The 26,818-nt window shown below is 33.9% G+C and overlaps 1 protein-coding gene across 1 annotated transcript; it reads left to right on the top strand.

Moving 5' to 3' along the window:
- The first annotated feature begins 2,265 nt into the window (after positions 1-2,265).
- On the top strand, positions 2,266-13,423 carry LOC144958406 (putative acyl-CoA dehydrogenase 6). The gene is made up of 9 exons (XM_078890412.1): positions 2,266-2,610; positions 3,143-3,263; positions 5,104-5,233; positions 5,936-6,042; positions 6,945-7,112; positions 8,990-9,163; positions 10,220-10,381; positions 11,523-11,673; positions 12,082-13,423. Exons 1-9 carry the CDS (start codon positions 2,428-2,430, stop codon positions 12,194-12,196), a joined length of 1,311 nt encoding a protein of 436 aa, XP_078746538.1. The 5' UTR covers positions 2,266-2,427; the 3' UTR covers positions 12,197-13,423.
- The last annotated feature ends 13,395 nt before the right edge of the window (positions 13,424-26,818 follow it).

The following is a 26,818-nucleotide window of genomic DNA, read 5'->3' as shown; positions in this document are numbered from 1 at the left end:
ATGAAAGTAAATTTGGTGTTCCACCTCTCATCTTTCCCTTTACTTGGGTCCAAATGAGCTCGATTGGATTGCGCTTACAGTGATATGGGGGAGGTCGCGCAACCTCGTGTCAAAACTCATTGATTAGACAGTCTGCTTTGAAAACTGTTTCTGGTTTGTTTCTTTTTGAGTATATTTGAGCCTTTGATAAATAGTCAGAATATGTAGTGCTGTCTGATTGGAGCCATGAAATATTATCAGTTTTATAGTTGCCGAAGTTGGAGCATTGAGGTGATCATGGACCACAGAATTGTGGCGTTGTCAAATGCAATACGGCTGAGTGCTTCGAGGAAAGGCAGCAAACGGTTCTTTATCCAGTCTTCAAACACCTCTGCATTGACCCCAGAATGATAGTCTCTACCTTCCAGATGATGCAGAAAAAATGGTATGGCATTCTCCTAAATGCCCAGTATCTTCACCACCTGCAAGAATATCAATGATCCTCTTTCCAGAACTCACGTTCATCCTGTTCCATACATCTTTGGATGATATCCATGTTGTGATGTAGCTTTGTTAGTGCGCTTCGCTTTGTTGTTATTTTCAACGCTTTGATATCGTATGTCTGCTTTATCTTTTTTCGCAACTGTTTGCTTTTCTGCTTGTGTTACAGATCATCATGTTTCTCGTCGTACCTCTTTTGAATGTTGAATAAACCTAGACTTAGGTTTAAACTAAAGACAGACTCTCCTACACTCACTTCAGGTTATTCAACATTTCAAGATTTCCGCCATGGAACGATTCCTTCGACGTGAGAGGTTTAACGCTGGCCCTAACGACCCCAATGCTTCAAAACGATGGAACCACTGGCTACGAACGTTCAATAATTTCCTAGCATCACTACAACTGCAACAACAAACTGCTATTGATGAACTCAACTTGCTGATAAACTTCATTGATCCCTTTGTATACGAATACATCGCTGTTGTATTAGGTTATATAGGTTATATGTAGGTTATATTATTCATTTTATTTATTTAAAGTATCAAGTAACTTGCTTAAAACTTTTCCAGTGTTTCCTGGTTGTCAAGTAAGGCAAGTCTTTTTGGATTTATTTATTGATTTGTTTCTTCATTTAATTAATTATTTGATAGTCGTGGACCGACGTGTACATATTTGCAGGTCTGATAGCCCAAATTGTTATGGGCTCGTCAACAACAACAACAACAACAAAAGGAAGTTAGTTACCTACGTAAGAATGGCGTTCCCTCCTCAAGACATGGGACATGACTCTGTCGTTATTACAAGTACCATAACAATTACACAGTTATTTCCCATACATTACAAATATAATAATAATAAGTAAACTCCAGCAATAGACTTTTACTTTATGTGTGAAAGTATGACTCCAGCACAGCTTCCTTGAACTCATTCGAATGTCCCGATTTTTTTCCTTATTATTCTTTGTTGTCATTTCATTCTTTCTTCGAACTAATTTTTACCGCGAACTAATTTTACCCGGCCAACGTTTAAAAAATGAATTAATTAAAAACGTCTTTTCTTTTTAATTGCGCCCGGTGTTTTCGACCATTGATAACTTACTGTGATATTGACAGTTACTTATGCACTGTGTGTATGTGTATGCAATACAACACACTCGCATTTACACACAGCCACTCACACACTCTATCGCCGCTTCACATAAAATAGACACCTCTCTGCTTATTTTTTTTTTCACTTTGCCATCAGTTCCAAATTCAATTCCACGCGCTTGGCTAAGAAACTCACAACATTGCCATTGAAATATAACGGACCAACACACAAAAAAAACTATGTGTAACCTTTAAAAATCAAATTGAGCTTTTACATAGCGCAATATCCACTAAACGTGTTCAAAGCGCTTTACAAGTGGTCCCTGGCCAACAGCAACTCTAAACATGTAGGACGTGACATGACGCCTTTAACGCTTAAGTCAGGTTAGTGCAGTTTAGTGAAAATTACTTGGATAGCAAAAAATAATAACAAAGACCTGAGTGGCGTCAACTTCGTCCTATCTGAAACGATGTCGGTGTCAGTCAAGTTCAAAGAATATGAAAAGGTGGCGGGCGATGTGTTATGAGAGAGAGAGAGAGAGAGAGAGATAGAGAGAGAGAGAGAGAGGGGGTGCGGGGAGGAGCGCGACCCAAAAGACATACGTCAGGGTCAGGTATCAGATTATGAGTGGAGTGAAGTAATTTAAGTAAAATTAGCGAAGTCAACAGTTTGTCACTCGACAAACGCTACTGATTCACTTCACGACGGAACAAAGTTCACCCCACAGCTACAGACTGTTTGTTATCTGTTGTTCACTATTCATTGGTTATTTAATTATTTAACTTTGTACTTTGTTATCACTCTCCTATCTGATTGATTCCTATGCGACTGCGTGTAATATATGAATAAATTTACACAATGTCTGTTATTCAAAGATTACTCCGGCCTTCCGTGAAGACTTTAAACCAAAGCTTTTCTACTTGCCTTTCGCTTTCGTCCCAAAAAGGGAGGCCAGCATCAAGCGAGAGTGTAGCAGAAGACGAATTTGTTGACATCATCTATGGCCCTGACCACCAACAACTGAAAAATTCGCTACGGAAAGTGGGTTTTCTTATTTTGATTATAAGACACGTTCCTTCTACCTCGATATTATATAATCCAATCAGTCAATGTGTATGAAATCTCTCTCTCTCTCTCTCTCTCTCTCTCTCTCTCTCTCTCTCTCTCTCTCTCTCTCTCTCTCTCTCTCTCTCTCTCTCTCTCTCTCTCTCTCTCTCTATCTATCTCAATCATATTCATAATGAGTAAAAGGTAATAATGGGCAACTTGTTTTTGATGAAGTTTATTGTAAGTAAATTGTAAGCAGTGTTTCTGAAGTTTTAAAAGAGGGAAAGGAGGGTAATTTAGTAATAATATCTAGCTACTATTGTATTGTAACAAATGAAAAGGGTTAGAGAATTAATTTTAATTAATTTTGTTAATAATAGAGGAGAAAGAAAGAATTCGGGTTGTTTGCTTCTTATGTATGACCATTCTTCAAAAGCAAAGAGGTTCACATTTTGATTCTGGATATTTTATCAGCTTGTTATTGTTATCATTTTCATGTTCATCATCATAATAATTTTTTTTCTAGATTATAGACACAGAAATCAACCCTCATGTGGAGGAATGGGAGAAGCAGAAGATATTTCCTGCACATAAAGTGTTCAAGACGCTTGGAGACAATGGCTTTTTAGGAGTTACTAAGCCTACAGGTAGTGACCAATATTTGACACTTAAATTCTGTAAAATGAATGAAGTTGATGTCACCCATTTCATAATAATATAGTATTGGCTAGTTTCTAGCAAACCGAATTCCAGGACGTTCGGCAATACGGCATGGTGGAGCTGGGTGACCAAATTTTCTCTTCTATATAATAATTTGTTACCTCTATATAATAATTTGTTACCTGTATATAATAATTTGTTACGTCTATATAACAATATGTTACCTCTATATAACAATTTGTTGCCTCTATATAATAATTTGTTACCTCTATATAATAATTTGTTACCTCTCATGAACATCGAAGTTTGGCATACACCGATTGTAGGACCCTTTTTGGCTTCTCCAGAGCTCGTGCTAGAATCCAGCAAATACTGTATCGTAGAATAGTATATCCATTCATGCATCTTCTACCCACAAGTGTATCAGCATCAGACCAACAGTAGAATAGTATATCCATTATATCTTCTTACATTTACCCACAAGTGTACCAGCATCAGACCAACTGTAGAATAGTATATATCCATTTTATCTTCTTACTTCTACCCACAAGTGTACCAGCATGAGACCAACTTATTTTCTCAGCTCATGTCCACAACAGATTATAGATCTTAACTCCATTTTTTTAAATATCTTTTTTGATAAACAAATATTTTTAGAATTGGAGAAAAGTCTGAAAAGATTTGTGATTAGTCTTAAAAGAATTTTTTTTAAAATGGAATTCTTACATCAAGATAAGATTGACCCGTATAGAAAGACTTTACGATATCTGTCACCTACCTTCTCAAAACGCTATTATTTTAGAGGACTTATAGGCTCAAAATGTAGAAGTTGGGTAAAAGTCTTTATTTTGTCTTTAATGTTATGGATATGACTTAATTTAACTTAGGGACTTTTGGTTCCCAATCATCCAATCGGGACACTTCGACTGCCTCTCTAATCGTTTGTGTCAATTCCTTCCACAGTTCATGGTCTTTTCCTGTAGATGCTAATGTCAGAAGGTCTTCCTTTGATTTTAGTTCATGGTTTTTGGTGGCGTTTTAGGTCTCTATTGAGGGCAGTGTGAATTGAATTGGGTGGTATGCCTTTATATTACTTGTGTCCAAACGGGGGGGAAAAGTATTTATGTCCTTATTAACAGGTACATGTTCATCTTGTCTGAGTATATGTCCAAAAGTTTCCATCTTGCCTTTAGGATTTGTATAAATAGGGGTCTTTCGTTGCACTTTTCGTACATTGTTTTGTTGCTTAATTTTGTGGGGTATCAGAAATTCGGGATTCTTTGTCTAATTTTTGTTCTTTGGTTTCAACCAGTGGTTCCCCAGTTTTACATTAGCACTGATTTTTATAAGAGTTGTGTATCATTTGATTTTAATGGGATTTTTTTTTTCCAATTCATGTAGTGATCCTCATTTTTTCTTTAGATATAATATATGAAAATTGTCAAAGACTAAATTATCACATTTCTGGTCTTTTTGGTTTTAAAATCATTTTAGACATCTGGTTCACCCCACACCTATACAGTTTGAGAAGGTAGGTCAATTATTGTTTGTTTTGTCTATATATATATATATATATATATATATTATATATATATATATATATATATATATATATATATATATATATATATATAATATATATATAATATATATATATATATATATATATATATATATATATATATATATATATATATATATATATATATATATATATATATATATATATATATATATATATATATATATATATATTACACATTTAATTATGATTATTAATATTATTACCACATTTTAAACTTCTTTTGTTTTTTTATTCAAAACCAGAATATGGAGGTCTCGGTTTGGACTATTCCTACAGCGTTGCCGTGGCTGAGGAGCTTGGCACTATTAGATGTGGAGGAATTCCTATGGCTATTGGGGTACAGACAGATATGGCCACGCCTGCTCTAGCTAAGTATGTCTGGAAGATCTGTACATTTATACTTATGATCTCAATCTAGGAACTAGATGGCTGATTTTGATTAGGCATTCTTGCTTACTACCTTAGAAACCTTGTTCCAGTCCTGTTTTTGGCAACTCACTTTTTCCTGAAAAAAGAAAATAAACCGCTAGTTAATTCACTTTGCAGTGCTGCACTGCAGCTGATGCCTGGTTATATCAGTCTTTGCCTATAATTGGAGTCAATAGTCTGATTTCACCTCCGAGCAGCAACGAGCAGATTGGTTTTGTGATCAGAATGTTTAAAAGTCAAAACATGATCAGATTTATAATGTTTTTCTCCTGTGGATGCACTTTTATGCTCATTGCAGATGTGTTTCATATGGGCATCCGCCATTCTTCCGATAGTTTAGAACCTGTTACTAAGCTACTCTGCGTCATTACGAGGGAAGTGACGTCATGACTGTTGAAGCCTATTAAGACAACAACAAAAATGTGATCGTGATAATTGGATACTTGTCTTTACTCAATACTTTAATTAATAAAGTTTTCAAAAAGTCTTTAGGAAATAGTTACGGTTCAAAATAAAGATTCCTTTGAATACTAGTCATAATCTTATTTGTCATTTACAGCTTTCGTCATCATCAATATCACTATTGTCATCCACGTCATCATCATCATCTTCATCATAACCATTATTTTGTAACCCTCGTCCTAGATTTGGCAGTGACTACCTAAAAAGAGAGTTCCTTGCTCCATCTATATCGGGAGACAAAGTTGCCTGTCTTGGGGTCAGTGAAGTCGGATCAGGCTCTGATGTTGCTAGTAAGTTATTCAGTAAATCAGTCACACTGAATTCTCGACAAACACTGGGAACTGTTTATTTGTAAAGTGGATTCGATTGTTGTGTCCAATATGTATCATTATTATTATTATTATCATTATCATTATTATTATTATTATTATTATTATTATTATTATTTATTATTATATTATTATTATTATTATTATTATTATTATTATTATTATTATTATCATTATTTACTATTATTCATTATTATTTTTATTTATTATTATTATTATTATTATTATATTATTATTATTATTATTGTTATTATTATTGTTATTATTATTGTTATTATTATTATTATTATTATTATTATTATTATTATTATTATTATTATTATTATTATTATTATTATTGTTATTGTTATTATTATTATTATTAATTATTATTATTATTATTATTGTTATTATTATTATTATTATTATTATTATTATTATTATTATTATTATTATCATTATTATTATTATTATTATTATTGTTATTATTATTGTTATTGTTATTATTATTATTATTATTATTATTATTATTATTATTATTATTATTATTATTATTATTATTGTTATTATTATTATTATTATTATTATTGTTATTATTATTATTATTATTATTATTATTATTATTGAATAATAGTATTTCTTCTGCGACAATAATTTCCCGATTATTACTCCTGCTACCTCTACTACTATCATTGTTACCATTGCACTACTACTACTACTACTACTACTACTACTACTACTACTACTACTACTACTACTACTACTACTACTACTACTACTACAAATATAAGTACAACCACAACTAATTTCTACCATTCTACAATACTGCAAGAAAAACATTTGAATAGTTAAATTTAATCTTCTTTCCTATTTTATAATTTAAGGCATCCAGACTCGAACCACAAGAGACGGAGATGACTTGATCATTAATGGAGGGAAGATGTGGACGACCAACGGGACACAGGCTGACTGGATGTGTCTCTTGGCAAACACCAGTGAAGGGAAACCTCACCAAAACAAGTCACTTATCTGTTTACCGATGGATTCACCTGGTAAAGATGATGATATGGTGTATAATGGATTCAACACACTTTGATTTAATTGATTTGATTTGTGAAGCAGGATGATGGTGTTGTTGAGAATGATAATGGTGATTATGATGATAACGACTGGACAATGATGACGATGTTATTGATGGTGATAATGGCAATTATGATGATAACGACTGTGACAATGATGACGATGTTATTGTTGATTATAAGGGTGACGATAAAGATAGGCTGAGCCGTGACTTCCTTTTGATCTATTCCTTTCCATTTATAATGCTCTTGGATGTGTAAAAAAAATTTTAAACTCTACCTCTGTAGCATTGCATCATCGTACAATGTGCATTTTGGGGGATGTCACTACCACACATTTAGATCACATCATCCTTTTTTCAGTCCTTGCACGTGAATTTTATAAAAATTCAGAAGTTTTGATATTTTGTTAGCTTACTTGGGGTTTTTTGGGTTTTTTTGATTTGTGATCGTTCAGCTTACTACACAAATGTGACTCATTGCGTCAAACCTGTATTATGTCAGTTTGAACCAGGTTCTAAAAATGAATTTAATGCAAAAATGAAGAGAAATAGGAAATGCTTAGCTTTTTCTCACATTTATTACAGTCTAATGAAATGTATTTGAACTTTATCAATTCTCATATTTCTCAATAGAAGTTTGATTTTCAGCTTCAAAATCATCCCATTGTAAAACTGTTTTGAGGCATTGGTTCACTAATATGGTTCACTGACTAGTATCAGACACTGAAGATTTCAATACTGAAATAATTCATACAAAGGACATATGGCAAGACTGGATTTCCTATCTTGTTCATGATGCATTCATAATCAGGCGAACCAATTTTCCCAACTCATGTTTAATAAGAAAACATTCTTTTATTTTCACAAATGATTCCATTCTATTTTGATATGTGACTCTCCACCTCGTATTATACTTCTGTGAAGCTGATGCCAAAAAGGAAATCTGAAGTTAAAATTATCATAAATTATTATTATTATTATTATTATTATTATTATTATTATTATTATTATTATTATTATTATTATTATTATTATTGTTATTATTATTATTGTTGTTGTTGTTGTTGTTCTTATTATCATCATTATTATTATTATTATTATTATTATTATCATCATTATTATTATTATTATTATTAAATATTACTTCTTCAGCAACAATAATTAGAAATTTCAGGTTTTCACATTTTCCTCAAGAAATATTTATATAAACTTAACCCAAGTTTCATCATTTTTACCACAAATTCAATTTTAGCAACGACAATGGAATCGGCATAAAGCCAACACCTTCTGACTAAAGTCAACACCACCACTTGTTGGTCCCAAAGTTTTGTTCTTTACCTAAGAGTGTTCCATTGATAGGGGATAAAATCAACCAATCTTTCTGTTCCGGCTGGGTGGGGTTCCTGACCTCCCATAAAACATGCTAAAATTAAAATTTAGAAAAATAACTTAAAGATTGGGAAATTGATATGAGAATAAATATCAGGAGTTTCCTATGCATAAACAGTTCCTCCCCGCCTCCCCTCTTTTGACTTAATTAATTGCACACCTTTTTATAAATACCTATTGTTCTATTTTAATCTGTGCTTCCTTACAAAGGAGCATACTATTTCCTGCCCATCAATGTTTTTGTTAATTCATCTTAACAGCGCCACTACCAGATTATCTCATTCATCTGTAATGTTTCATTCATCCTGTTTTGTTGATAAAGGGGAAACCCAAAACATACATTTTATCTGTTTTCGTATATTAAATTGAAGCTTACATTCAATTTCACATTGTTATCAATAAGGTAAGGAGAGTTGGCAGATCAGCTGTTATTCAAGATCCTCCCCTATTTGATTTCAGGAGTTCATATAGCCAGGAGTATTGATAAGCTTGGCATGCATTCATCCGATACCGCCCAGATCTTCTTTGAAGATGTAAGAGTCCCTGCTAAAAATATCATTGGAAAAGAAGGTCTAGGATTTACATACCAGATGATTCAATTCCAGGAAGAAAGAATCTTCGCTGCTGCCTTAGGTAGGTTTTTTTTCTTTCACAACTCCAACTCAGTCTTAACCCTTGGCCAAGATTCATATAAGATTTTCTCATTTACTTATCTTAATTTTATCTTTGGTATTAATTAGGATAGCTGAATGATATGAAATGCAATTAATATTATTAAAATTATTATTTAGTGGGGAAAAAAAAGAAAAGAACAAAAAAAAACAATAGACAAAAACAACCTACAATATCATGACATTATCGCAACAATCTCGTAGCATTGGAGCCTCATAGCTCTTAAAGTCCTGGTAAGTAGAACGATCCAAGAAGCTTGGACTTGGACTGTAAAATGAAAGGAAGAAAGATGATGACGTTCTCCATCTTCTTTTTCTCCTCTTTTTCCTTCTTGGATTCTATGTATCGTTTACATTTATCTATTTTTCTGTTTTTGTTGTTATTGTTGTTGTTTACTGAACAAGAGTTTGTGATGCTACAATTTTACAAAACATTTTGTGTTTATTGTCTTCCTCATTTTAGTGGATGTTATTGTTATAATATATTATTTTTGTTCAATACTTTTTAAGGACCATCATTGTTTAGGGTGTGTTTCCTGAAGATAAAGTTGGATCGTGAAACAGTCGGATGTTGACTATTTTGTTCACTTTTAATGTCATATTTTCATTTTTGTTCAATTTATGGGGGGTTTTTTGGTGTCATCTTGATAGCTCTCGCCTCATAAACAAAGTGACCAATCTCTCAATCTTTCTCTTATCTTTGGGGCTGCCTTTAGCGCAGGTGGTAGAGCATTTGCTTCACATGCAAAGATCGACCCTGGATGAAGTCTAGATTATATTCTAACATCTAATTCCACCCGGCAGTGATTGGATAGCTGGTTGTTAGATCTGGTGGAAATTACTTTGTGATAGACTAATGTCCTATGCAAAGGGTAGCTAGCAATTTCTATTGTCAGTTACAGGCTATAGAAATTGGGTTAAACGGCTCCATGGGCCTTATGTCTCTGGATAATTACTACTCTCAGCTTATAAAATGCTCAGTTTTTAAATGTTTTACAATATCCTCTCCATTCCCCAGCCATTCGACCACTCGAAATTATTCTACAGGAAACCATTGACTATGCTAGACAGAGGAAGATCTTCGGTGCCAGTGTGTTGGACCAGCAATACGTCCACTACAGTTTGGCTGAGGTGGCCACCGAACTTGAGATGCTCAAGTCGGCTCTCTACCGCACTGTGGGTAAGAATCATGACTCTTACCCAATCGGTTTTCATATCATGTTTATGTTTATTATCTTCCCAGCTCACTATATTATGAAAAGATGCAAGATTATATGTTACCAAGGTACAGTCATTCATTATGAGAACACATATATATCTGTCTATTGAATTTTTAATTAGGTTGTAAGAGACAAAAGATTAGCGTTGGATTTTATTAGTTGTAGTAATATTTTAAAATCTCATGTTATCCATCAGTGACACATTTCCACAGGCACATTTGTTTTTTTGACTAATTCTTTATCAAATATGACCCACTGTCTCAAAGTGGTATTATGTCGGCTCATAATATATAAGGGTAACTGGATTTCTGGCAAAAAATATGAAATTTGAAACTTTTTTCTGCCCCCCCCCCCCCCCTTCCCTCTTAAGCACTTGCTGTGCTTAGAAATATGATCTTTGGCCCCAGCAGCTGTACTGTAATACATATGCACAAGTTTTGTGCTTTTTTTTTCTGAGGACTGAAATAGGAGTCGATACAGTTGAGTGGATAAACCACTACATTTCCAGCCAGCAGCCACAGCTTTGATCCCCACTGTTAGTATCTCACTTTTTTTTTTTACTTTAGGAAGAAGAAACTTAGTTTTTATTGCTCACTGTGTGGCTCTGCACTGCATCTGAGGTCTGGGTTATCTCAATCTTATCTGGTAACAGATCCTAAAGGTTGCCATCACATTCAGACCAATGACCAGAAATGTTTTTGGTCCATCTGTCCCTATGGTAATCTTAGTCTTAGTTGTAGGGCATGCCAACCCAACTATCAGCACAACAAATTATAAAATGTAATTTTTTACTTGTCTGCTGTCATGACTTCGAATTGCCTAGGACGTGGCTCGAACCAATAAGATATTGAGCTTTAATATATAACACAATATCCACTAAACATTTTTTCCAACAGAGACAGCGCTGTTAACGGCCAGGTACTCATTTTACACCTGAGTATGATGAGAGAATGTGGGTAAAGAGCCTTCTCCAAGGAATCAAGTATGTGTCGCGCAGAACAGTCATACCACAAGACCACATAGCCGCACATAGGAACCAGCCGGTCAAATTTAAGATAAATTCAGTCTTGTTGTAAATGGTGAATTCTATTTTTATTCCAGCCTTGTACGTGAGAGGTCATGACGTGACCAAACAAGCCTCCATGTGTAAATTGAAGTGTGGACGTCTGCTGAGAGAGTCTATTGACAAATGTCTGCAATTCTGGGGTGGTATGGGTTACACCAATGAGATGATGGTCAGTCGTCTTTACAGGTCAGGAAAGTTTTGGCTTGGGGTCATGTCTAATTTTTTTTTTTTTTTTTTATTTTTCTTTGTTTTAAGTTCTAAGTGTGGGGAGGGGGTGTTTGGGAGGGAATCTTTTTTTTTGTTTAGTTATTTTGCGTTTTGTTTTTTAGGGGTTTTTATTTTTTATGAGTTGTTTTTTTTTCTCTTTTAGTTTATTTTTATTTGGGTATTCTTTTTTTTATTGGGGGGGGGGGGGGGGGTCTTTTCCTTATATTTCAATATTTGCACAGATGATCAAAAAGAACATTTTTTTAGTAAATATGTATATTATATATTATTATATTTATATATATATATAATATTTATATATTATATATTATATATATAATGTTCATAACATTAATTGTTTTAATTGTTTCTTTTTTTACTCAACAGAGACATGCGTCTGGTATCTATTGGTGGTGGTGCTGATGAAGTGATGTTGTCCATCATTTGTAAGTACATGAACACCCTGCCGAAACCACAAGGCAAACCCAAGAAATCAGCGTAGACCAATACTCTCCCACCCGATATCCAATCGTTTCTTGGTGGGACTACTGAAGGATTCCTGTGATATGTTAATTAATGTGTGAACTCTATACTCCATCCAGTATTGTGTCGGAGTGGATCCAAAGATCAACAGAACAATTTAAAAAAACAAAAAGCATCTACATACTACTACATGACATTGGACCTATGAACGTAAGCTCTAAGGACTCTGTATTAGAAATGACAACAACAGCAACAACAAGAACAACAACACATCCGAAAATATGTCTAATCGTCCCAAAATTTTATTATGTAAGGGTGAACCTAATAATAATAATATCTTTATTGTCCATGAGGGCAGTTTTTTATTTGGTTATAGCATATACATAATATACGCAGACATAAATGAAAGAAAGAGTGAGAAAAAAAAAATGCTTAAAATTAAATTTTAATTGTGCCCTTTCATTGAAGAAAGTTAGTTTTCCTGGTAGTTCAGTTGGTAGAGCACTCGCTTCAATGCAAAGTGAATGAGATAGGTCCCAGGCAAACTCTTGAGTTATGACTCTCCTGTGATTGGGTAGCTGGGTCAATTAGATCTGGTGGAAAGTACTATGTGATAGACTAGCATTCTATCCAAGGGGTAGCAAGCAATTGCTATAGTCCGTTTCGCACTATAAAGATCCGGGATAAACTTTGACTCCATGGACTTCATGATTCTGAAGGACTACATTGAGGATAGTAGGTTTTGTGTCTCACTCTTCGTTCGAGAATCTTAAATTTCCTAATTAATAATAATAATACATAATACACCTTTTTAGTCTTATGAAGTGCATGGTATCCTCCACAATGAGGCTCTTGGTGCTTTAAATTACAACACAAAACAATATTTAAAGTACCTGACATCAAAAAAGAATGTTTTCAAGGATTTCTTGAAAACAGACAATGATTTGGATTCTCGGATGCTCTGTGGAATGGTGTTCCATACCGACGGACTAAAATGAGAAAAGGACCTTGTTCCCGCCGTTAGATTTGTGGAAAGTGGGTAGCAAGCAATCGCTATAGTAATTCTAGTCATATTGACTTTACACAACTCAATTTTCTTAAACTTTTGTTCATTCTGACACAATACAGGATTGGCACGATGGGCCATAATCAGACTAATCTGTTGAATCGCATGTTGGCAATGACAGATTACCACGGGGCAAAAATTGCCCTTTGCACTTTCTGGTGTTTTTTTTTTTTTTTAGCACTAATACTAATATTTTAGTCACCTATTTAAAAAAGTTTCAAAAGAATCCTTTTGTGTTTAGATATAATATGAAGAATTTGTGTTTAGAGATTGGTCTGAAAAACGGCATGCCTGAGGGATTTGTTAGGCTGTTTGGTTTGTTTTTTTTTAAAGTGATTGTTTTACTCACTCAACCCTAACACCGACTATATCCGTAGATTAACCGGGTTACTTTTACCCCATGCCTATTTATTACATTCTTATGGGACAAATTATAAGCGTAGTATCAGAGCTAATGTTTTTTAGTTTTCACATGTTAATGATAGTTGAATGAAACTATCTATGTACATGCTCATTTTAAATTGCATTTTTTCCAATTTTGAAAATTAGAAAAAATCTCTAGGATTGAGTGAGTTAATTAACTACATTGCATTTAAATCTGAATTATTTGTATTTGTAGAGCTTTTTTATTTTATTTTTTAATTTTAATCAAAATTAATTATTAATATTATCCCAAACAAATAAAAACTATTCTTACACATTACTTGGAATATATTTTACATGTTTTTATTTATGTTCTTTGAATATTTTGACAGAATGCTTTGACTGAAATAATTTTTGGCTGGTATGTTACTTTTTTATATTTATATCTTTGAATTGTCAAAATTGTATTCTCATAGCGGCCAACTGTCATGATAAAATCAGGGCTGTCACAGTTTGGCAATCTGGAGACAAATTTTTAAGAGAAAAAGAAAAAAAATTTGGACTGATTAGATGTATGGAACTGACCCTTGTTTGTTCCAGGATTATGATTTTTTTACCCAGCAAATTAAAACAAAGAACAGAAAAATCTTTAAAACCTATGTATATCATATAATAGTCCAAACATCCTGCTGTTTCGAGTCATGGCAATATTATTATTAATATAATAATAATTATGATAATAATAATAATAATGATAATAATAATAATAATGAAAATTTATTTATATAGCGCCTGTCCCATACAATATAGCTCTAGGCGCACAATATACATGGCATGCATTATATGTCATTTAAAAAAAGAAAATCACTATCTTATTGTCAACAACATTGAAAAGATGAGAATACAGAATTATTTTTTTAAATGTTAATTAGCATAAATATGTTCTATGAGGTGACATAACAAAAATAATGTAATTAATGTGGTATATTAATATTATGACGATTGCTTATCCATTCTTTTTCTAAATAAATAAATAAATGCTCATTTTGTTCTTTCTACATACCCTCTAAATATATCAGAAAGAAATAAAAAACGAAAGAGATATTGTGTGTTAGGGTTTCCCATATAATATAAGCTCTTTGAAAAGTTGGCCACTGTGTATTCTCATATTTACTGAGTGGGGTTTCTGACCTCCCATAGTGGGAGACTGTGTCTTCTATCCCGCTATAATGTGTTTTCCAACTTGCTTTGTCCATGTCTTGGAATGAGATTATTTGGTTTTGTCCTGGCTCTGACCGGATACCCTGGCTGAGAGGGAAACAGTCAAATGTATAAATTTGGGAGATGATTTTTTTTTCCTTGTAAATCATCTCTCTGTTATGTTTTGTTTACATATTATATTATATGACTTGTAAACATTTGAGTGTATTCCTCTTAGTGGGGACCTGTGCTCGTGTCTGGATGAGACTTTTGGTTGATCTCAAACTAAGTACTTTGATAGTGTGCTCTTGGAATCTACATCTGTTCCCTATTCGAACCAATTCCCCTTTGTTTTACCTTTTCTTGGGTGCTTTAATTGTAATTCTAGAACTTTTTACTTTCCCATTTTCTTCCTTTTTACTGGCGCTGATATGACCTTAATGTGTTGAAAATGCTGTAAAACCCTTAAAAACAACATTCTCATATTTACTATTCATCAGTATTGATGGAAATTGGCTTCCCTCCATTTTTCTGTTTTCTTCTTTCCAATTATTTATCTTACTTACTCCTTAAAAATTCTCTGAACTCTAATTCTGACCAACCACTTCAAAATTGTATGATGTTAGAGCAAACAGAAAATATGAATGGGTTTTTTTTTTCCACAATAAAAGAAACTATTAATTCTATCCAATAAAACAGATAATCTTGGCCTAAGTTTCAGTATTGGCTATTGATTCAAATATGACCATCTCAATCCCTCTGGCATAACAGCGTTTTGAGGTGATGGGTTACAATTTTTTCCCGTTGGTTTCATGATAAAGATTATGGTTGAACATAAATAAGGATTAATGTTTTGGCATGTGTTGTTTTAGCTTGGCATCTTGAATGTGAAAAATTGGTTGCTTTGAATTTAAAACAGACATTATTCATGAAATGTTTCCTTCTTAACCTTGGGTTGAGTGAGACACTTGCATTCTTTATGCGTGTATTTTTCATTTTTTATATTTTGTTGGGTAATTTTGGTCTTTTTCCAGCTCTTGGGAGAATGGTGCCATTTGTTATTTATATATGCTAATTTTTAAAATGATTGTGTTCCTAAAAATATAAAGATATTTTTTATGACTTGTTATGTTTATGTACAAGCAAACATGTTTTTGTCTTTAAAAAAAAAGTGCCTAATGCAGTTTAAAATCAACATAGCAAGGCTGAACTGTAAAATAAAATGTATTTACCCTAAGATAGGTTGTAGTTGTGTGTTTTTCAGGAAAATGGATCGCGATTTTTCTTATTTGATTTAATAAAGTTACTCAATAACTTTGAATAATACTCACTGTAAGCAATCAGAAAATATCAAACATTAAGCAGGTCATAGCAGGCGCAATATAGAGAGTATATGTGCGTGTGTGTGTGTGTGTGTGTGTGTGTGTGTGTGTGTGTGTGTGAGAGCATGTGTGTTTTTGAGAGAGAAGGGCATACCTTCCCCTTTTGGTGGAATCATTCCTATTCCTATTTCCACTCTTCCTTCTCTACAATTCCGGCATTGTCTCTAAAATTCAGATTTTCAAAAATAATAGAATAGTGATGGTAAGAAGAAAAATGGAGGGGGGGGGGAAGATTAGAAAGGTGAATTTTTTAAAAAATTAATTGCCCTCCTTTTCCCCTTCCCCATTCCATTCCCTTATGCATGTGATATGTTGTTTTGCCAGCTGTGTCGGAATACTGTCTTAATGTGTTTGGTGGCAAAGTTGGTGGTCATTGCGATACAGAATTATCCATTGTTAGAATTCCTTTTTCTAATTCCACTTTTGGAATATGAAGTGTTGGCATGTCTGTAAGAGTATGGTCTGGTAAATTTTTCAACGGTATGACACGACTTAATCGCTATTCATATCAAATGTCACTTAAATTGAATACATAACAATTTTACACTTTGGAATTTGTGAATATTGAAAAACAAGCAAGATGTACACGATTATTAAATTGATTGAATTATCATCAAATGTCATTGTGTATTATATTATATTTATATTGTTCTAATGAAAAGTCGAGAAAAGGAAGCTTTTATAATAGTAGTATGCAATAATTACTGTGTTCGACAAAGCACTTTTCAAGGAATCACAAGCCAAGAACAACATTTGACTATAAGACTAGACACCACACTTCTAAGGCACTATTACAATTTTGTTGGATTTTTTTTTTTTTTTTGTTTGTTTGTTTGTGCAGCTATATGTTCTATTGTTATTTTTATGACTCTCACCTCGGATGGGACGGTCCAGGATTCGAGACCCGTTCTGAGCGGTGCATAGCTAAGTACTTGGAAAAAGGTCTTTACTCACATCCTGTCACTGTACTCAGCTAGGTGTGAAATGAATGGCGTTAACAGCAGTGTCTGCCCACAATAACTGTAAATATCGCCATGTCTCTTTCTACATGTTAAGTGTTGCTGTAGGCTAGGGACCCCTTGTAAAGTGCTTTGAGAACGGCTTGTGGATATATTGCGCTATATAAATGCTCCAATTTTCATTTGTTTGTTTTTTTTTTTTTGTTTTGTTTTTTTTTAAAAGACACATAATTCCTCAGATAAATTGGCTATGGTAAGTAAAGAGCTTTGCACAAGGGGTGGGGTCTTCTGACCGCTCATGGTAGTGGAAGGCAGAGAGGTATTTTGCTGTATCCTATCTATTTTCCATGTCGCTCTCTGTGTCTGGATTGCGATTGCTCGCTTTTTTCCTTGTCCTGGAAGGAATCTTTGGCTAGGAATGAGAGATGATATTTTTTTCCTCGTTAATCATTTCTTCCTCTTCTTCTTCTTCTTCTTCTTCTTCTTCTTCTTCTTCTTCTTCTTCTTCTTCTTCTTCTTCTTCTTCTTCTTCTTCTTCTTCTTCTTCTTCTTCTTCTTCTTCTTCTTCTTCTTCTTGCGGGTGGTTGGATGGGAGCATCACCCTTGAATCATATACCTATGATGTTCGCATGGGTGTACGATCCGATAGTGATGTCGTTTCTTCTTCTCTTTACTAGTCTATCCTGCTTCTTTGGTTTGTGATTGTATTTTTGGCAGGGGATATTTTTTTTCTCTGTAAATCTTCTGCCTGTTTGTTCATGGTTATTTATAATTTAGCTTATGATATCTTTAAGTTATGATTTTGATTTACATTTGTACTATTTTTGTTGGATTGCTTGTTTTTTTTGTTTCAGCGGTCTCTCATATAACCTCAATTGTGTTGGAAGAGACCTAAAGCAATAAACAAACAAAAAACTTCTTCTTCTTTGTCTTCTTTTTGCATTAAGGCCAAAGCTTCAGGCTGAAGATTGTCTGGCCGATTTTTCAGTAATGGGGGTGTTATAGTGAAGCAGGGAGCAATTTTTTTGAAGTCATCAGTCTAAAGGGCTTGTTTACAAGTGGTTGGTAGGGAGTTCCAAAGTCAGATGGTGGAGGGGAAGAAAGAATAAAGATGATGGTTTGTTCTCTCTGTTTGTACTATTACAGTTATTAGTTTTGAATATAATAATTGAACTTTGTGAACATTTGAGTGTTTCCTTCATGGCTTATGTCTTTGGATCAGTCCCCTTTTGATTTGGTTTTTCTTGATGCTTTTAACCTCGGATCTACAACTTTTCCTCTATCGTGTTTCTTTTTAAAAGCTCTGAAATGACCTCATAAACAGTGTTGCAAAACTTCTAAAAACAAAACTATTTATTTCCCAGTGACTCAACTTTGCGCCATTTACAGTGAGATTAACCCAGGACCTTCATGTCAGAAGCTTAAGTGTCAAACTACTAGACCACAAAGACACACAATATAGGTGAGGCTAGAGAGAGTATCTACCTGGTACCAATTATTTCACAATCTCTCCTGAGCATATCAGGCCTAGGACATGTGAGCCATTTTGCTGGTATGCTGGTTGATTTCAGTCTTTGCCTAAAATTCTGGGTGGGGTTCCTGACCTCCCATAGTGGGCAGGGAGGTACATACTGTGTCTTCTATCCCCTTATATCTGTTTTCCAACATGCTTTCTGTCTTTGTCTTGGAATGAGATTACTTGGTTTTGTCCTGGCACTGGCCGGAATCCTAGCTGGGAGGGAAACAGTCAAATGCAGTTATTGTTTTGGGAGATGATATTTTTTTTCCTTGTAAATCATCTCTCTGTTATGTATTATTATTTTTATTTTGAATGTATAATGTAAGCATTTGAGTGTGTTCCTCTTTGTTGGATTTTGTGCTTGTGTCTGGAAGAGACTTGTAGGTGATTTCAAACTAAGTACATTGGTGGTATGCTCTTGGAATCTACATCTGATCCCTATTTGTTCTCAGTTCCCCTTTGTCTTACGTTTTCTTGGGTGTTTTAATTGTAATTCTAGAACTTTTTACTATCCCATTTTAACTGGGTGGGGATCCTGACCTCCCATAGCGGGCAGAGAGGTACATACTGTGTCTTCTATCCCCATATATCTATTTTCCAACATGCTTTCTGTCTTTGTCTTGGAATGTGATTGCTTGGTTTTTTTCCTGGCCCTGGTCGGAGTCCTGGCTGGGAGGGAAACAGTCAAATGCATAGTTATTGTTTTGGGAGGTGATATTTTTTTCCTTGTAAATCATCTCTCGGTTATGCATTGTATTATGTTTAGTTTACATATTATATTATATGATTTGTAAGCATTTGAGTGTGTTCCTCTTAGTTCGGGCCTGTGCTTGTGTCTGGATGAGACTTTTGGGTGATCTCAAACTAAGTACTTTGACGGTGTGCTCTTGGAATCTACACCTGTTCCCTATTTGAACCAATTCCCCTTTGTCTCACCTTTTCTTTTGTGCTTTAATTGTAATTCTAGAACTTTTTACTATCCCATTTTCTTCCTTTTTACTGGCGCTGATATGACCTTAATGTGTTGCAAGCGCCGCAAAACCATTAGAAACAAACAAACTATCCCATTTTCTCCCTTTTTACTGGCACTGATATGACCTTAATGTGTTGCAAGCGCGTAAAACCCTTAAAAACAAACAAACAAACATTGCCTAAAATTAAGATTAGAAACAACAATATAAATGGGAAATTGGATATGATATGTCATTACTCAATCCATTCGGTTTTCAATCACTTTTTAGGGAATAGTTGCAGTCCAAATTAAAAATTCTACCGGAGACTAGGCATAATCTTATTTGTCATTTACAGTTCTGGGAGTTTTTTTTAGGGGGGGGGGGGTTGTTTTTTGTTGTTTTGTTGGGTCTTTTTGGGTTTTTTTTTTTTTTTTTTTTGGGGGGGGGGGTATTGTTTTTGTGTGTTAAGGAACAGAACTCACTGTCTCCACAGTAAGCTCATTTGTGATTCGCCGAGGGGTGATTTAGACGATTGAAATTTATTGATTTAGAGTAGAAAATTTGGAACTTGGGTTGAGTTCAAATATAATTTCAAAGACTGAAAGAAAGAAAAACACCAAAACAATATATTTCTCATTATTTTAAATTTTTATTTACTTTTTGACACGAACTTCACCCTGCCATAATGACAGTTGAAAATGGTAGGTCACGTCTATAGCGTGTCTTTATTTATTTGGTATTCTGTCGGAATGAAACAGATGTCAAAAATGTGAAGTGTAGTCAGTCAGAACCATTCGGTCCAAGGAGCTGGTGTTTATCCCGATTTCTGCGGTATGAAATGGTCAATAGCAATTGCTTGCTACCCTTTAGATATGACGTTAGTCTGTTGCAAAGTATTTTATGCCAGATCTAATAGACCTAGCTACCTAATAATCACTGCTGGGGGGAAGAGGAAGGAGTTTACCCGGGATTGATCTCGGGTAGCAAGTACCTACTCTAACAATGAGCTATTGGGACCGCCTACCAAAACGTGAATTCACTCCCTCATTATCCAGCGTCGTCCTCATTGACGGTGGTTGCCCATAATCTGTGATGACAAAAGTCCGCCTATTCTCTTCGTCTGATGGCGGTATCGTATAATTCTCTTCCATTCATCTCTGTCCATTTATGGATATTTTTTTTTATATAACTAGGCCTAGGTCTTCTTGTGAATTACAAGTGTAAAATTAATAACCATGAAATGTTTTTTTTTTTTGTTTGTTTTATTTTGTTTTGTTTTTATTTTGGGTTGTTTTTTGGTTTGTTTTTTTTTTGTTTTTTTGTTTTTTTGTTTTTTTTGTTTTGTTTGTTTTAATTGAACACTTTTCAAAGATTCATATATTTCTCGATAATTTTCAATTCCAACATCAAAACTTGCTCGACATAGAATCATCTTGAGTTACTTGTTAGTTGCTCCTATATTAGTCATTTTATTTATTTAAAATAGCAAGTAACTTTCTTTAAAATTTTCCAGTGTTTTCTGGTTGTCAAGTAAGGTAAGTCATTTTTGATTTATTTTTAAATTTAATTAATTATTTGATAGTCGTGGACCGACGTGTACATATTTGCAAGTCTGATAACCCAAATTGTTATGGGCTCGTCAGCAACAACAATAGCAGGAAGGAAGTTAGTTACTTAAGAGTAACAATGGCTTTCCCTCTTCAAGATACGTACATGGGACATAACTCTGTCATTATTACACGTACCATAACAATTACACAGTCATTTCCCATCCATTACAAATATCATAAGGGAGCGTTCACATATTACGTCATCAAAAATTTGCCCTTTTTAGACCCCCCCCCCCCCCCCCCTCCCCCAAGTCATCACTTGTCATCATTGACCGGACCCCCTCCCCCAACAGATGATGACGTCATCTAATTTAATAAAAACTAAAAGATAACTTTAATTTCACAATATTTATTATTCATTTTCCAAACCATAAACATTGATTATCAACGTTTGATAAAACACATTCAGACATTTTATAAATTTCAGAAACTGTTGATAATTTATGTTTTACGATACAATGGGGACATAAAATTTAAATTTGCAAAGATAAAATCTAACAAACATTATTTAAATTAGGCTACTTGGTGCAGGTGCTATTTTAAAAAATTCAGAAAGTGTAATTTAAAATAGTATAGGAGGCAAATTATTTCATAGCATTTAGTCTTTTAGTGGAATGAATTTCTGTTTCAATTTCAAAACATAAAATTAATTGATTCAAAAATTTTTCTGCCTTGGACCTCTGGCAATGTACTATAAATAGTATCATCAATTTCATCTTCATCGTCATCACTTTCTCCCATTTGCTGTTCCTCTTGTATGCCGCATTTTCGTGAATGGTCTTTCATTGCTGTGATCGAGGAGTGATACAATGAACATTTAGGGCAAGTTCGCCTTTTGAGAAGTGATACCCCTTTCCCATTTTGTTTCCTGAGAGATGGGCAATACTCATCAAAGCAATTTATGTTTTGATGACATCATCTTGGGTCTGACCCCCCCCCCCCCCCCCCCCTCCCCTATGTCAACACATGTCAACGTTTGGTAGACCCCCCTCCCCCCCCCCCCCCTAGCTGATGACGTAATATGTGAACGCTCCCTAATAGTCTTCAACAGTCGTATTGTCACTTCCTTCCTAATGACGTATGGTAACTTAGTAACACTGGCTCTAAACTATCGGAACAATGGCGGACGCCGTATGAAATATTTCCCCAGCGAGCTTAAACGCGTATCCAGAGGGGAAAAAAACCCATCAATTTGATCATGTATTGACTTTTACACATTCTGATCACAAGGCATATGAAAAGGGAATGAAAAGTTCTAGCCAGCATTCATGAAGAATTAAAAGTAATGATTTTCTTTGTTTAGAACCAAGATGGCCGCCGTTGCCGGGCGCGTGACATCAGACTTGAATCCAATAACTAGTAGTAGAAAGTCGTTGTAGTTGTACCGACCTGGCCATAATATTAGCCTGTTCCCGCAGTTTTTTGCCGCCGCGGATTCTAATTTAGCCGTTTTAGACTAATTTTTATATTTATATTTTTACTCTATGTTAGATTTCGTTATCCTTAAGTTCCCCTTTCCCACTTTTGAGCGTATTTTTATTAAGTTTTGACACGAACTTCATCCCGCCACAATATAAGTTTAAAATGGTGGGTCAAGACTATAACGAGTCTTTCTTTATTTGATATTTTGTCGGAATGAACCAGATGCCCAAAAAGTGAAGTGTAGTCCGTCAGAACCGTTAGATCCAAGGAGCTGGTGTTTATCCCGATTTCTGCTATATGAAATGGTCAATAGCAATTGCTTGCCACCCTTTAGATATGACGCTAGTCTGTTGCAAAGTATTTTATGTCAGATCTAATACTAATACTAATAGACCTAGCTACTTAATAATCACTGCTGGGGGGGGGGGGTGTCAGAAAAAAAATCTTGAGTTTACCCGGGATTGATCTTGGGTAGCAAGTACTCTAACAACAATGAGCTATTTGGACCTCCTACCAAAAAGTGAATTACAAGTGTAAAATAACCATGAATTATTTGTTGTTTTGTCTTTTTTTGTTTGTGTTTTTGTTGTTTTTTATTTTGTTTTTGTTTTTTGTTGTTATTTTTTTTAAATTATTATTAAATACTTTTCAAAGATTCATATATTTCTCGATAATAGGATTCAATAGTCTGATGTCACGTCCGCCCAGCAACGAGCAGCTTGGTTCTAAACAAAGAAAATCAGTGCTTTTTACTCTTCATGCTGGCTAGAACTTTTTCACATGTCATGTGACCAGAATGTATAAAAGTAAAAACATGATCAAATTTATAATGTTTTTCTCCTCTGGACACACTTTTATGCTCGTAGGAGAAGTATTTCAAAAGTGCGTACGCCATTGTTCCGATAACTTAGAACCAGTTACTAAGTTACTATGAGTCATTACGAGGGAAGTGACGTCATGACTGTTGACCCCTATTTCCATTTCCAACATCAAAACTGGCTCAACATAAAATCATTTTGAGTCTACGTGTTAGTTGCTCTTTAGGTTAAAGTAGCATGAGACACAACTCTGTCGTTATTACACGTACCATAACAATTACACAGTTATTTCCCATACATTACAAATATAATAATAATAAGAATAATAATAATAATAATAATAATAATAATAATAATAATAGCACAGCTTCCTTGAACTCATTCGAATGTCCCGATTTTTTTCCTTATTATTCTTTGTTGTCATTTCATTCTTTCTTCGAACTAATTTTTACCGCGAACTAATTTTACCCGGCCAACGTTTAAAAAATGAATTAATTAAAAACGTCTTTTCTTTTTATAATTGCACCCGGTGTTTTCGACCATTGATAACTTACTGTGATATTGACAGTTACTTATGCACTGTGTGTATGTGTATGCAATACAACACACTCGCATTCACAAACAGCCGCTCACACACTCTATCGCCGCTTCACATAAAATAGACACCTCTCTGCTTATTTTTTTTTTTTTCACTTTGCCATCAGTTCCAAATTTAATTCCACGCGCTCGGCTAAGAAACTCACAACATTGCCATCCGGAAATATAACGGACCAACACAAAAAAAAAAAAAACAAACAAAAAAAAAACCTATGTGTAACCTTTCAAAATCAATTTGAGCTTTTATATAGCGCAATATTCACTAAACGTGCTCAAAGCGCTTTACAAGGGGTCCCTGGCCAACAGCAACACTTAACATGTAGGACGTGACATGACGCCTTTACCGCTTAAGTCATGTTAGTACAGTTTAGTGAGAACTACGCATAAACATGAATAGCAAAAAATAATAACAAAGACTTAAGTGACGTCAATTTCAACCTATCTGAAACAATTTCGGCGTCAGTCAAGTTCAAAGAATATGAAAAAGTGGCGGGCGATGTATTATGAGAGAGAGAGAGGGTGCGGAAGTAGAGCTACCCAAAAAACATACGATGCATACTGACAAGACGGTCACAAAAAAATATTAAGATGAAATTGTCTTTCTTTTCCAAAATTGTCCCTCGATCCTTTCATTTCCATTGTGAAGTGGACTTGAAATCCACGAAAAAAAATACATTATATTTTGTTATTTTTAGCTCAAATAAAGCTAAATTTGAATGTATAATTTGTAAGCATTAATGTTTCTTGTCAACACACAGAATTATATTAGCATTTACTGTCAATATTCTTTCAAGTTTATATATTTAAAACAATTTGACTGTAACTTATTGTTTATACAAATTATATTACTAAACATCGTTTTACTTATTAGATAGATAAATTAACAATTTTTCTTATGTGAAATAATTTTTTTACTTAAATTATTTTCCAATTAATGAAAGATTTTAAGAATTAAAATATAAGTAACCTTGATCCCACTTACTTCCCCTTGCATATTTTTTTGGGGGGGAGAAATTACTACAGTTTACTTTTGTGATTATTTCCCCTTTACAATGAATAGTTAATGATGATATTTTGATTATAAAACGACGATTTTTACGAAACGAGTTATTCCCTTACATAGTCAATGATATTTGTGAAAGATATAAAATAAAAGGTTTATTTTACAGTGATTAATGTTTTCCCCCCGGGAAAAAAAAAAAGGCTTACCGTTCAGACAAGAGAGAGAATTGTTCAAATTAATGAGCATCCTGCAGAGTTATGGGCCTTTGAACGAAGCTTTATTTATTTTAAAAATTAAAAAGAATAGAAAGAAAAAAAATAATAATAAAATAAAGTTCACAGGATCGGCCATTCTGTAATTATCCTTTACACGAGCAAATATGATTGCTTGGAGATGATACGTGGTTTGATTGATTGCAGTCGACGTGTAACTATTTACAGGTCTGATGACCAAAACATGGTGTGGGCTTATATTATAGATTATATGCGTTTGGCTAAGAAGCTCACAACATTGCCATCCGGAAGTGTAACGGACCAACACACAAAACGCTGTGTAACCTTAAAAGTTTATCGTCTGGATAATACGGTTCAGTGAGAATTACTCATAAAAACGTGAATGGCAAAAACCAAGCTCAATAACAAAGCCCGGAGTGACGCCAACTTCGGTCTATCTCCTATAGGCTTAATACCGAGCAGTGAAGTCCTATTATAGGGTAATTTTCCTCAATTATTCATTTCAAATTGTTAAGTGGATTTAAAAACCCACGCAAAACAATACGTTATATTTTTTGTTTAGCTTAAAATAAGCTTTTTGAACATATAATTTGTAAACATACCATTTTACCCGATTTAACAAAAAAATATTAGCATTTGATATCAATATATTTCCAAGTTAAACTATTTAAATAGTTTTGATTATACTGATTCTTTTTTATGATTTTTAATCCAAAAAACATCATTTTACTATCGCTGAATTAAATCTTAGTCTTATTTATGTAATATATATTTCAAGAGTTGAATTTACCTTTACTTATGGAAAAAGTAAAGAATTTTAATTTATTTTTAAATATTGAGTCAAGTTCTTTCCCTTCGCTTGTTTTTATTATTGGTTGGCGAAATATTGAGATTATTTCTGCTTTAAAATACATCGTCAATAATATTTATGATATATGGCAAATACATTTATATTTTGCTGTGATTGTTTTTCGGGAACAGGCTTATAGCTGATTAGACAAAAGTAAGAATTGTTCAAATTAGCAATGTGCAGAGTTATGACCCTTTGAGTGTAGTTTTTTGGGGTTTTTTTTTAATAACAAGAAAGAAAAGAAAAGAATATTGGATTCGAAGGATCCACATCGCATCTTGATCTTACTCTTATCATTTACACAGACCAAATATAATTTAATTTACTACTTGGGGATGAAACATGGTTTGATTAATTGTAATCGACGTATGCAGGGCAGGTCTGACATCCGAACTCATTTATTGCCTAGTTTAACATTGTAATGGACACTATTTAATTTTGCGTAATTTTTTCTGAGATGTACATAACCACGAGGCCACAATGATTTAGATTATCAGACATTGCAAATAAGTTCACGTCGACTGCTATAAGTCATGCCCAAAGGAAAAGTAAAGTGTCAAAGTGAGATTTAAAAAACAAAAAAAACAAACAAATGTTCCCATTAATCAGCTATTCGTGAAAACGTATAACTAATCTGGTTCATGCAAGAGGACACAGTACTAAACT

The sequence above is a fragment of the Berghia stephanieae genome, chromosome 12 (genome assembly GCF_034508935.2).
Source record: "Berghia stephanieae isolate SIO BIC M18660-M18661 chromosome 12, UCSD_Bste_1.3, whole genome shotgun sequence".
NCBI classification, from domain to species: Eukaryota; Metazoa; Mollusca; class Gastropoda; order Nudibranchia; family Aeolidiidae; genus Berghia; species Berghia stephanieae.
This window is presented reverse-complemented; position numbering and strand designations above follow the sequence as displayed.